Below are 12,506 nucleotides of genomic sequence, written 5' to 3' on the forward strand. Positions count from 1 at the left end.
GCGCAGCACCCCCTCAGCACTGACCCTCTGACAGTGCAGCACTCTCTCAGCACTGACCCTCTGACAGTGGAGCACTCCCTCAGCACTGATCCTCTGACAGCGCAGCACCCCCTCAGCACTGACCCTCTGACAGTGCAGCACTCTCTCAGCACTGACCCTCTGACAGTGCAGCACTTCCTCAGTACTGACCCTCTGACAGTGCAGCATTCCCTCAGCACTGACCCTCTGACAGTGCAGCATTCCCTCAGCACTGACCCTCTGACAGTGCAGCACTCCCTCAGCACTGACCCTCTGACAGTGCAGCACTCCCTCAACACTGACCGTCTGACAGTGCAGCACTCCCTCAGCACTGACCCTCTGACAGTGCAGCATTCCCTCAGCACTGACCCTCTGACAGTGCAGCACTCCATCAGCACTGATCCTCTGTCAGTGCAGCACTCCCTCAGTACTGACCCCCTGACAGTGCAGCACTTCTTCAGCACTGACTCTCTAACAGTGCAGCACTCCCTCAGCACTGACTCTCTGACAATGCAGCACTCCCTCAGCACTCACCCTCCGACAGTAAGACACTCCCTCAGCACTGACCCTCTGATAGTGCAGCACTCCCTCATCACTCGCCCTCTGACAGTGCAGCACCCCCTCAGCACTGACCCCCTGACAGTGCAGCATTTCCTCAGTACTGACCCTCTGACAGTGCAGCACTCCCTCAGCACTGACTCTCTGACAATGCAGCACTCCCTCAGTACTGACCCTCTGACAGCGCAGCACTCCCTCAGTACTGACCCTTTGACAGTGCAGCTTTCCCTCAGTACTGACCCCCTGACAATGCAGCACCCCCTCAGCACTGACCCTCTGACAGCGCGGCAATCCCTCAGTACTGACCCTCCAACAGTGGAGCACTCCCTCAGCACTGACCCTCTGACAGTGCAACACTCCCTCAGTACTGACATCCTGACAGTGCAGCATTCCCTCAGCACTGACCCACTGACAGTGCAGCACCCCCTCAGTACTGACCCTCTGACAGTGCAACACTCCCTCAGTACTGACCCCCTGACAGTGCAGCATTCCCTCAGCACTGACCCCCTGACAGTGCAGCATTCCCTCAGCACTGACCCTCTGACAGTGCAGCACCCCCTCAGCACTGACCCTCTGACAGTGCAGCACTTCCTCAGTACTGACCCTTTGACAGTGCAGCATTCCCTCAGCACTGACCCTCTGACAGTGCAGCACTCCCTCAGCACTGACCCTCTGACAGTGCAGCACTCCCTCAGCACTGACCCTCTGACAGTGCAACACTCCCTCAGTACTGACCCCCTGACAGTGCAGCATTCCCTCAGCACTGACCCCCTGACAGTGCAGCATTCCCTCAGCACTGACCCACTGACAGTGCAGCACTCCCTCAGTACTGACCCTCTGACAGTGCAACACTCCCTCAGTACTGACCCCCTGACAGTGCAGCATTCCCTCAGCACTGACCCTCTGACAGTGCAGCATTCCCTCAGCACTGACCCTCTGACAGTGCAGCACTCCCTCAACACTGATCCTCTGACAGCGCAGCACCCCCTCAGCACTGACCCTCTGACAGTGCAGCACTCTCTCAGCACTGACCCTCTGACAGTGCAGCACCCCCTCAGCACTGACCCTCTGACAGTGCAGCACTTCCTCAGTACTGACCCTCTGACAGTGCAGCATTCCCTCAGCACTGACCTTCTGACAGTGCAGCATTTCCTCAGCACTGACCCTCTGACAGTGCAGCATTCCCTCAGCACTGACTCTCTGACAATGCAGCACTCCCTCAGCACTCACCCTCAGACAGTAAGACACTCCCTCAGCACTGACCCTCTGATAGCGCAGCACTCCCTCATCACTCGCCCTCTGACAGTGCAGCACCCCCTCAGCACTGACCCCCTGACAGTGCAGCATTTCCTCAGTACTGACCCTCTGACAGTGCAGCACTCCCTCAGCACTGACTCTCTGACAATGCAGCACTCCCTCAGCACTCACCCTCCGACAGTGAGACACTCCCTCAGCACTGACCCTCTGACAGTGCAGCACTCCCTCAGCACTGACTCTCTGACAATGCAGCACTCCCTCAGTACTGACCCTCTGACAGTGCGGCACTCCCTCAGCACTGACCCTCTGACAGTGCAGCACTCCCTCAGTACTGACCCTCCGACAGTGAGCCACTCCCTCAGCACTGACCCTCTAACAGTGCAGCACTCCCTCAGCACTGACCCTCTGACAGTGCAGCACTCCCTCAGTACTGACCCTCCGACAGTGAGACACTCCCTCAGTGCTGACCCTCTGATAATCTTTAATGACTTGTACTGTAACAACACAGAGATTGTTGAACACAATCCCGCTGTAGATGGCTGAGCTGTTAAACCATTAGTCCATTCCATCGGCTGGCCTGTGAAGTTCAGAGGAATGAGGGGATTCTCATCGAAACCTAGAACATTCTGACAGGACTAGACAGGGTAGATGCAGGAAGGATGTTCCCCATGAGCAGGGAGTCCAGAATCAGGGGGCTCTAAGGCTAGCGGTGGGCTATTTTGGACTGAGATGAGGAGAAATATCTTCACACAGAGTGGGGAGCCTGTGGAATTCATGACCACAGCATGCAATGGAGACCAAAGCACGGAATGTTTTCAAGAAGGTCTTAGATACAATTAATCGGACTGAAGGGATCAGAGGGAATGGGAGGAGAAAGTGGGAAGAGGGGAAGTTCCATGATCATATGGAGTGGTGAAGCAGGCTGGAAGGGCTGAGTGGCCTCCTCCTCCCCCTGGTTTTCCATGTTTCTATGTGGGAATACTGAGGGATGCCAATAGCTCGTGTTGACTTCCTGTAATGGCTGAGGTCACCATGAAGAGTCTGCTTCCAGAACCTTCCCTGAGAGCTGATGGCCCTCAGTGTGAACACACCCCACCAGCTGTCTCTCTCTGACCGAGAGGAGCCTACGGGCACTCTGGGGAGATACACGGTTGGAATGGTGAGATTATTACACACTTGCACACTCAGACACACACTCGCACACACACACACGCACACTCACTTTATTGTAACAGGGCCAGGAGTGGTCCTGCTGCGCTTTTCCAGCAACACATTTTCAGCTCTGATCTCCAGCATCTGCAGTCCTCACTTTCTCCACGAGTGGTAATGCCAGGATAGATGGGTATCCTGGCCAAGGGATGGTGCTGACTCCATTCCCTCCCCACCCCACCCCATGCCACGTGGTTCAAGTGTCACTTTGCTAAGCCCCAGCTTGGGTTCTCAACCTGCCAATGCATGACTGAAGGTACCTGTGCCCAGGTCTGAACAGACGGTACAGAGGGGCCAAGCCCTGTGCTAACCACCTTGTGACACCATCCAATGGTGCCAATGTCTGTAGATGGTGAACTCTAGGTTGGTGCCCGTCCACCTGCCTTACATGTTAAATGTTCAGAATGCACATGGGACAGAGCAAGTCCGAAAGCCGAACAAAACAAAGAGCTTTATGGAAAACAAATAAAGCTGAAGGCACTTCCTCGGCTAATATCGAAAAGCACATGATGCAAATGAAAGGGTTTGACTGGGTTTGAAAACCTCAGGCGATACCCTGCCTGCCCCTTGGCACCAGACTCAGCTGGTACAGGATTTGCCAAGCTTCCAGTGAGCTGGGTTGGCACTGATTCCGAGATTCCCCAGCTGATTCCAGGCTCAATTCCAAAGGTGCACTGCAACGAAATTGGAAAACTGAAGAGACTTGGCTTGAGTCAAAACCAGGGTATATTTTTTTCCTCTCGGTGTGGGGCCCTGTCTGATTTCACAGACTGCACCACAATCGTGCCCAGGATCAGACAGAGCTCTGCGTTTGGCAAAACCTCCTTCACCCAACGGATGCTTCAGAAAACCATGGACTGACGGATCATTGGGACAATTATCGTGGGGGCAATTGGAGTGTGAACGAGATTGAAAATACCCCCACCAGCCACATTTCACCTTTAACACAGCAGCCCAGGGAGCAAGAGCCCTTTCACGACCTGGGGGATCCATTTAAGGGGAGAAGATGGTGTATAATCCACCGCAGCATCGTTATTGTGCAGTGAGGCCAAATCCTCAGAGTTGTACAAGCCCATTGCGAAAGATGCCCATGGAAGCAAATGCACCCCAGTGGGTGAGAACATTTCGGAATTTAGGAGTGGCACCCACCCCCCCCACCCAAACTCCATTGAACTCTCTTCCATTGAAAGTTCGTACCACGTTGAAACAGAGAGGCTGTGGGAAAACTGGGCAGCAGGAGCGGGACAAGTCAGACCCTCTCAGTTCCAGGCAGAGTCAGTCAGTGCAATGGCTCTCTCACTGTCTCTCGATTGCACCAAAATAAGCAGCTCTCCTGCTAGCTCAGTGTGTGACCACGTGTTCTCCCCTTCACATTCCTGTTTCGTTTGTGCTTTTCAAGCCCTGGAAGAGAAGGAAGGCAGTTACTTCAAACTGCTGAGCCATTTTTGAATCCACTTGCCTGAAAGCAGAAGGGAAATGGTGACACGATGATAATGTCACAGGGCGAGGAATCCCTGGCTAATGCTCCAGGGTCAGAGGTTCTAGTCCCTTGCGATTTATAAACAATTAAAAACATCGGGAATTGAAAACTACTTTCAGTAATGGTGACCATGTCAACTTCCTTCTGTTCACCCAGAGGATGTGGTGTCGCTGGCTAGGCCCTGCGTTTATTACCCGTCCCTAGTAGCCCCTTGAGAAGGTGGTGGTGAGCTTCGTTCTTGAACCGCTGCAGTCCATTTTGTGGAGTTAGACCTATAGCAATGTGGGTGACTCTTTAATAGCCCAGCAAGACTTTTTAACCTCATGCTGGTTGAGGACAGAGTGGAAAATTCACACATTCAGTATCTCCAACAGTGCAGCACTCGATCAACACTGCACCGAGAGTGTCCCTTCAAGCCGTGTGAGCTAAGAAAACGTATCCACACGGACAAGATTATGGGCAGGAGTACGGCCCGGTCAGTATGCAGAGACGTGCTGTCTGGTGGACAGCGTATCAGAAGACGTGGGTCCCTCCTCTCTGACCTGTCTGGTCTGGTATCAAACATATACCTACCTGGGTGGAAAAGGTCGAAAATTCAGAGTATTTAGATGCTTTCTTCATTTGGCAAACTCTGATGAAGGCCTTGCTGTATTCATCCCTCACCTGCAAGACAATAGGAACATGGAGATTGTACCGGAGATGGAGAGAGCAGAGAGAGAGAGAGTGCAGTGGAGAGAGCAAGTACAATGGAGGGAGGGAACACTCTATCCAAGGCCATCCTACAACAGCCCAGTGACTATCCCAGGATGGTCCAGGGCATGTCTGGGAGAGGAAGAGACAGTGTGTGTCTCCTCTATATCCTCTTCACAGAATTCGGTGCGGACTCCGGCAGGTTATAGAAAAGGGGCCGGCACTATTTTGTGTTCGGTCGTTTGGAGGTGAAGGGTTAATTCCACACGGGGGGAAGATCACAGTCCGAGTGGGGGTAAGGTGTCCCTCCAGTGGGTTCGGCCTCGTACCTGCTTGTTGAAGAGACAGTGCAGGATGAAGATGAATGCTCCTTGCAGGCTGTTGATGACGGTGAAGATGTAGGCCATGACAATGGTGTTCTCCTGGAAATGCAGCATTCCGAATATCCAGGTACATCCCAGGAGGCAGAGCTGAGCGATGGCCGTGAACGTGAAGGCCCTGAGGAGAAACAGGGGAATATGGAATGAGTAGGTCACGGATATTGTCTCTCACCCACGTGTCGGGAGCACTTTGGGAACACTCCTGCTGGGAATCAAAATCCTGGAACTCTGTCCCAAGTTAATGTTGATCTTGCTGTCTGGGCACCTTCCCTGCAGCTGTAACCTTGTATTCCTCTCTCTGTTCTATTACCCGAACACACTTTATTTGGTACGATCTGCCTGTTACTGCACGCAAAACAAAACTTTTCACTGTACCTCAGGACATGTGGCAACAATAAATCAAATCAAATCAAAAATGTAATGATGGGACGGGCGTGTTGCTGAGAAATCCCACATTGATTGACCATCCCTAACTATCCTATGAGGAGAGTGAGCCACCCTCTAGAAAACCCAAACACTCGGTAGGCCGGTTCAGAGGGTTGTTACAAATGATCCACTCGAGGCTGAGACTGGAGTCACTTGTAGGCCAGACCATGTACAGACAGCAGGTATCCTTCCCTAATGGATAACGATGAACAAGCCTGTCTTTTATTTCAAACCGACAGTTATGTTCCTCATAAACCTCCTTTTATTCTTCAAAAAATGTGTTGGCATTACTTCCTGATCTGAGTTTAAAATCCTGAGGCAATGGCAGGATTTGAACTCATGTCACTGCTCATTACAACAGCCTATCGCTGAATAGTGAATGCTCTTCCATAACTGCTCCTGTTGCAGTCATAGGAGCACAGCTGACAACCAGCCTCCAGTACTTCAAGACGGAGACCCATCACTACCTCTAACAGTAAGTATTGGTGGGGAAGGCAGGTATGTCATTGTTCCTTCACTGTCTGTGGGTCATAAACCTGGAGCTCCCTCTCATACAGCACTGTGCATCCATTCACAATCAAAGGGCAGCAGCAGTCATAGAGTCATACAGAGGTACGGCACGGAAACAGACCCTTCGATCTAACTCATCCATGTCAACCAGATCTCCAAACCTAATCTTGTCCCATTTTTCACGGCCCATATCCCTCTAAACCCTTGAGTTTCTGTATGTTTCAAATACATCCTCCTTCATCCTTCTAAACTCCATCAAGTATACGCCGAGACTCCTCATGCCTCTACTCTTCCTGCATGACCTCCCATTTTCCCACAATGCCCTTCATCTGACACTTCTTTTCCCACTCTGCTGACCTGTCCAAATCCTCCTGCAGCCTCCCCCCCACTCCTCAGTACTATCTATCCCTCTACCCAGCTTTGTATCATCTGCAAACTGCAAAATGTTGGCCATAACACAACTAATATCATTGACACATTCATAACGATGGACCAAGTCACATTGTTAATGTTTAACCTGCTGTTATTTGTTGAAATGTGAACCTCTCTCTGACAAGGCACGGACAGTGGGTTACCCAATCTCTGAGGCCTAGTAGTTGGGCCTCATAGCCCCAAGCCACAGGCTCATTTCCTACCTTCATAATCAACATTATTCTCAGCGTGGAAGTAATGCTACACCTCTACAAATCATTGGTTAGGCCATATTTGGAGATTTGCGTTCAGTTCTGAGCACCTTATTTAGGGAAGAATTTTGAAGCCCTGGTGAGAATCCACAGGATGATGTCCCAGAAGGATAGCAGGAATGAGGGATTTTAGATACAGGGAAAGATTGGAGAAATTGGGCTTATTCTCCTTGGAGTGAAGAAGATGAAGAGGTGACTGTATTGAGGTGTCCGATGTTCTGAACAATCACGACAGGGTAAAGAAGGATGTTCTGTTTCCATGAGTTGGTGTGTCAGTAACTAGGGCCCACAATTTCAGGACAGTCTGCAAGGGAGCTAGGAGTGAGATGAGGAGAAATGTCTTTACTCAGAGAGTTGTTAGGATTTGGGATGCGCTGCCTGGGAGCGTAGAGGAAGGGGATTCCACAGGAGCTTTCCACAGAGTGTGGGATCATTATTAGAAAAGGATTAATTTAGAGGGTTACGGAGATAGGGCTGGAGAATGGGACTAGCCAGTATCGACATGATGAGTCGAATGGTCTCTTTCTGTCCTGCAAAATTCAATGATTCTAGTTTGGGTTTGTGAAGGAAAAACTTTGAAATGATTACAGTCTTTCGGAGAAAAGATATGATTGCCCTGGAGGGGGTGCAGAGGGGATCCACCAGGACATTCCCTGGATGGAGCATTTCAGTGATGGAGAGAGGCTGGATAAGCTCGGGTTATTTTCTTTGGAACAGAGAAGGTTGAGGGGGGACCTGATCGGGATGTGTAAGATAATGGAGGGGCATGGACAGTGGGGTGGAGGGGCAGAGTTAGCAGCTGTTCCCCTGAGTGGAAGGATCAGTAAAGTGTGCAGTAAAAGATTTACAAAGATGTTACCAAGACTGGAGGGTTTGAGTTATAAGCCTGGCCAGGCTGGGATTCTTTTCCTCAGAGTATCGGAGGCCGAGGGGAGACCTTATAGAGGTTCATAAAATCACGAGGGTCATGGATAGGGTAAATAGACAAGGTCTTTTCCCCAGGATTGTGGAATCCAAAACAAGAGAGCATAGGTTTAAGTTGAGAGGGGGAAAGATTTAAAAGGGACCTTTTTCACACAGAGGGTGGTGTGTGTATGGAATGAGCTTCCAGGAGGCTGGTAAAATTACATTGAAAAGGCATCTGGATGGGTCCAGGAAAGGAAGGGTTTAGAGGGATATGGACTAAATGTTGTCAAATTGGGACTAGTTCAGTTTCCCAAACCTGGTCAGTATAGACTGGTTGAACAAGGGGCCTGTTTCCATGCTGTATCACTCTAGGACTGGAGGTATAGAGGGGGTTTGAGGAGAATCTTTTCCACCTAGATGGTGGGTGTGAATCTGGAATGCACTCTCTGGGAGGTGGGAACATTAAAAAGTTCTTGGATGAGCACTTGAAGTGTCGTATCATTCAAGGCTATGGGCCTAGTGTGGGGACGGCAGACTGGTGAAGGTAGTAGCATAGTTTTGGCATCACAGACTTGATGGGCCGAAGGGCCTCTGTACCATATGATTCTACAATAACAGCAAGATCCATAATGGTAAGTATATGTGACAAATTCATGGACTGATCATCTCATGAGATTTAAACTTGAAGCCTGCTGAGCTCCAGGTGAAGACAATGAATATGAAGACAAAAGACTGGATCCATTTTCCATTCATTAAACAAGGAAGGCAGCAGCAATCTCCTCACCTGACTTTCTTCAACTCGCTCATATCGGGATTAAGGCTGGAAAACTTATTGACGAGCCGCCATACAGTAAGGATGAAGAATCCTGTGTTAACCTGCATGGAAAAGGGAGAACACTTAGATCAAGGTAAACACGGTGGATACAGGAGCAGGTCAGAGGCTGGGAATCCTGTATCGAGTAACTCACCTCCTGAAACAAACTTCTCCTCGATAAGAAATAGGAACAGGAGGAAGCCATTCGGCCCATCAAGCCTGCTCCACCATTCGATAGGATCATGGCTGATCCAACATTCCTCACATCCGCTTTCCTGCCCTTTTCCCTTAATCCTTGATCCCCCTGACTGATTGAGAAATGGAAAGTTCCCCACTTGCTTGGATGGGTGCAGCTCCAACATCACTTGGGATGATGCTGCTCCTTTAACAAGGTTATCTTGTCCTTGTGTTTTTTTCACAGGGGCCATAAAAGCAGAGTTACCGCGATGTCTGGCTCAGGTGGGTTTTAGGGCCAATTTGATTATAGCTAACAGATACTGCCTCAGGAAAGAGGCTTTCAAGTTTAATAAAAACCTACTTGTGCAATGAAAGTGGAGTGGCCAGTTCTCCCAGCTCAGCTTAGCTCTGGTTTGGTTTGGTTTTAACAAGCAGTCAGTTTTGAGGCTGCTGGACCAAATCACAGCTCCCTGGAAGAAGATGTTCCTGGCTGAAACGCTCCGTCATCTCACTCTCCCCCGGAAGACCCTGGCTTTAATTTTACCTGTTTTTGCCGAAAGGTGTTTATGAGGATTGTTGCAGGAATTTGGAACAGAATCATTACATTGGGATAATCTGTTGGGTTTGTGGGTAGGTTTATATTCTATATCCTTTTCTCTTTTGTTTGTGTTTCATTCAGTAATCCTGTAAATAAATCCTGTTTTGTTTAATACTAAGTGGTTTGACCAGCTGCATCCCTCCTGGGATATCCCCATCAGACCTGCTCAGAACAATGAGCAAAGTTGAGATCTGGTTTACTATCTTGAAATATGTTGAGGAGGTCTGGCCTGGGCCGTAACACACTCAAGGAGCTCAATACCATCCAGGACAAAGCAGTCTGTTTGATTGAAAACACATCACAAATGCTCACTCCCTCCATCACTGATACTCAGTAGCAGCAAAGTGCACTATCTACAAGATGCACTGCAGAAATTTACCAAAGATCCTCAGACAGCACCTTCCAAACCCACAACCACTTCCATCTAGAAGGACAAGGGCAGCAGATACATGGGAACACCACCCCCTGCAAGTTCCCCTCCAAGCCACTCCTCATCCCAATTTGGAAAGATATCGTTGTTGCATCAGTGTCTCTGGGTCAAAATTCTGGAATTCCCTCCTACAGGGTATTGTGGGTCTTCAGGGAGGGCATTGTTTGAAGAGACATGACAATTCTCACATTCCGGTCACTAAACCTGCACTCTCGGCAGTCGCAGAATGTGGTGCTGGAAAAGGGCAGCCGGTCAGGCAGCATCCAAGGAGCAGGAGAGTCGACATTTTGGGCATAAGCCCTTCATGAGGAATGAGGCTCACTCCTGATGAAGGCTTTATGCCGAAACGTCGTCTCTCCTGCTCCTCGGATGCTGCCTGACTGGCTGTGTTTTTCCACCACCACACTCTGCGACTCTGACTCTCCAGCATCTGCAGACCTCACTTTCTCCTGCACTCTCAGCTCCCTTTCTCTCCCAGCACTCCACCCCTATCGCAGAAACGCTGCCCTCTCCACACTTCCCTCCAGCTCTCATGAAGATCCATTGAGACTCAAAACGTTAGCTTGCTCTCTCTCTCTCTCCTCTCTCTCTATCTCTCCCATTGGCTGCTGCCTGACCTGCTGTGACCTCCAGCATTTTTTGTTGTTAGTTTGTCTCAACTTGGGTGGAAGTGAAAGCATCAGATCGGGGCGTTGGTCATAAACTTGGAGGAGGAACCTTACTCTGAGGATACTCCCTGCTGTCCTTATTGGTTGAGGAGAACATCTTAGTGTGGCTCTGTGAACTATCTTTCTCCCTCGGGATCCATTTGAAATTTGTTTAAGGTGCCGGATGTTTGCCAACACAGTCGGGTCTGATCCCAGGATAATCTGGAGGTCATCGTGTTGACCATTGGAGCTCCCACGGTGCCACAGTGAAGGGATTTTGATCTTGCGTGGTAGTGAGGTGGGGAACAGTGAGGGAACAACTGATATAGATCCCCGGTCAGATGGTGACTATCTTGGAGGGAGATGTGCGATGTTGGCTTGCCCTTCGAGGTGATAGAGGTGGCAGGGTTTGGGATAGAGGTGTCGAGAAGAAGCATGAATCCAGACGGAAGGTTTGATTCTTGTGTGTTTATTTTAATGGAAGACTTACCAGAATAATGACACAGACTGGAGCAATGAAAGCCCACAGGAAACCTGACTTCAGGCTCAACCAGCAACTGGAAGAGAAAATTGTGAAGGTTTTTGTTACTTACATTCCCACTCTCCATTACTAAGCATGTACGGTGATCTCTCCCCCAGTCTATAGATGTTAGCCCATTCCCCAGTTACTCTACTCAAATGGCCGTCCCTCCTCATATTCTCCCATGGGGTGCATCGTTGACTGCCCAGCTCAATCCTGCCCTCGACGTGGGGACCCATCAGGAACAGGAGCCTGATATTTTGTCTCGGGCCTCTCGGGGTTGGAAATGCAGGAGTGGTTTGGAGTCAGTCTCCCCTCTCCCTGTCCGTTCATCAGGAAGGTTAGGATAACATGTATTGTGGACATTTTACATAACAAAAGGCTCAAGGGGCCGAATGGCCTATTCCAGTTCGCATGTTCGTCATCAGTGATGAGGTAAAGGTGGAAATCAGTAAAGGCTAATCCCATCTCAAGAGCAAACTCAACTGTAAGAGTTCCGACAGTGAGAATTCAAAGTGTTGTTCAGTCAATGTAAAGTCCATACTTACTATCTGTCTGTCCCGTATCCTTCAGAGTACACAACGGCTGAGATGGTGACCACCAGCAGGGGAAAGCCGTAGCCAAACAGGCACATGTACCTCAGGCGCATGCTGTTTGCATTGAACACTTTCACCACCATGAGGTAGAGCTGGATACCTTCCAGGAGCATCCAAGAGAAACAGGCCAGGAACAGGTAATGCAGGAGTCCAGCGATGATAGCACAACTGGTCTGAAAGGGACACACAGGGCTCATTCACTTTGTGAATACGTTGGGAGCAAGGGGGGATGGGGGTGGCGTGGTTTGTGTTGGAGGGTTCAAGGGACAAAGTGAACTGAAGCCAACTAGAATGGCAGATGGAGGTCAGTCCAGATAAACGCCAGGTATTGCATTTTGGTCCAACAATTAGAGATACGACTTACATCATTAATGGTCAGGCCTTAGGTAGTGTTGGAGACCAGGCGGGCCTAGGGGTGCAGGTACATAACTCTTCGAAGTTTGTGTCACGTGTAGACAGGCTGGTTAAAAAGGCATTTGACATATTTGCCTTCCTTGGTCAGTCCTTTGACTATTGGGAGAAAGTGAGGATTGCAGAGGCTGGAGAGTCAGAGTTGAAGAGTGTGGTGCTGGAAAAGCACAGCCGGTCAGGCAGCATCCGAGGAGCA

At 49.9% G+C, this 12,506-nt stretch overlaps 1 protein-coding gene across 2 annotated transcripts in view; it reads right to left on the reverse strand.

Moving 5' to 3' along the window:
- Positions 1–3,060: 3,060 nt before the first annotated feature.
- LOC132835990 (adhesion G protein-coupled receptor E2-like) overlaps positions 3,061–12,506 on the reverse strand; it is a 57,443-nt gene continuing 47,997 nt past the window's right edge. For both annotated transcript variants that reach the window (XM_060855169.1, XM_060855168.1), the window contains 6 exons: positions 11,852–12,072; positions 11,274–11,340; positions 8,902–8,993; positions 5,542–5,710; positions 5,096–5,185; positions 3,061–4,443 (listed from right to left, as the gene is read on the reverse strand). In XM_060855169.1, coding sequence (XP_060711152.1) covers positions 4,411–4,443; positions 5,096–5,185; positions 5,542–5,710; positions 8,902–8,993; positions 11,274–11,340; positions 11,852–12,072 — 672 coding nt within the window. In that variant the 3' untranslated portion in view covers positions 3,061–4,410. The remainder of the gene's footprint in view (positions 4,444–5,095; positions 5,186–5,541; positions 5,711–8,901; positions 8,994–11,273; positions 11,341–11,851; positions 12,073–12,506) is intronic.

The sequence above is a fragment of the Hemiscyllium ocellatum genome, chromosome 45 (assembly GCF_020745735.1).
Source record: "Hemiscyllium ocellatum isolate sHemOce1 chromosome 45, sHemOce1.pat.X.cur, whole genome shotgun sequence".
Classification (NCBI taxonomy): Eukaryota; Metazoa; Chordata; class Chondrichthyes; order Orectolobiformes; family Hemiscylliidae; genus Hemiscyllium; species Hemiscyllium ocellatum.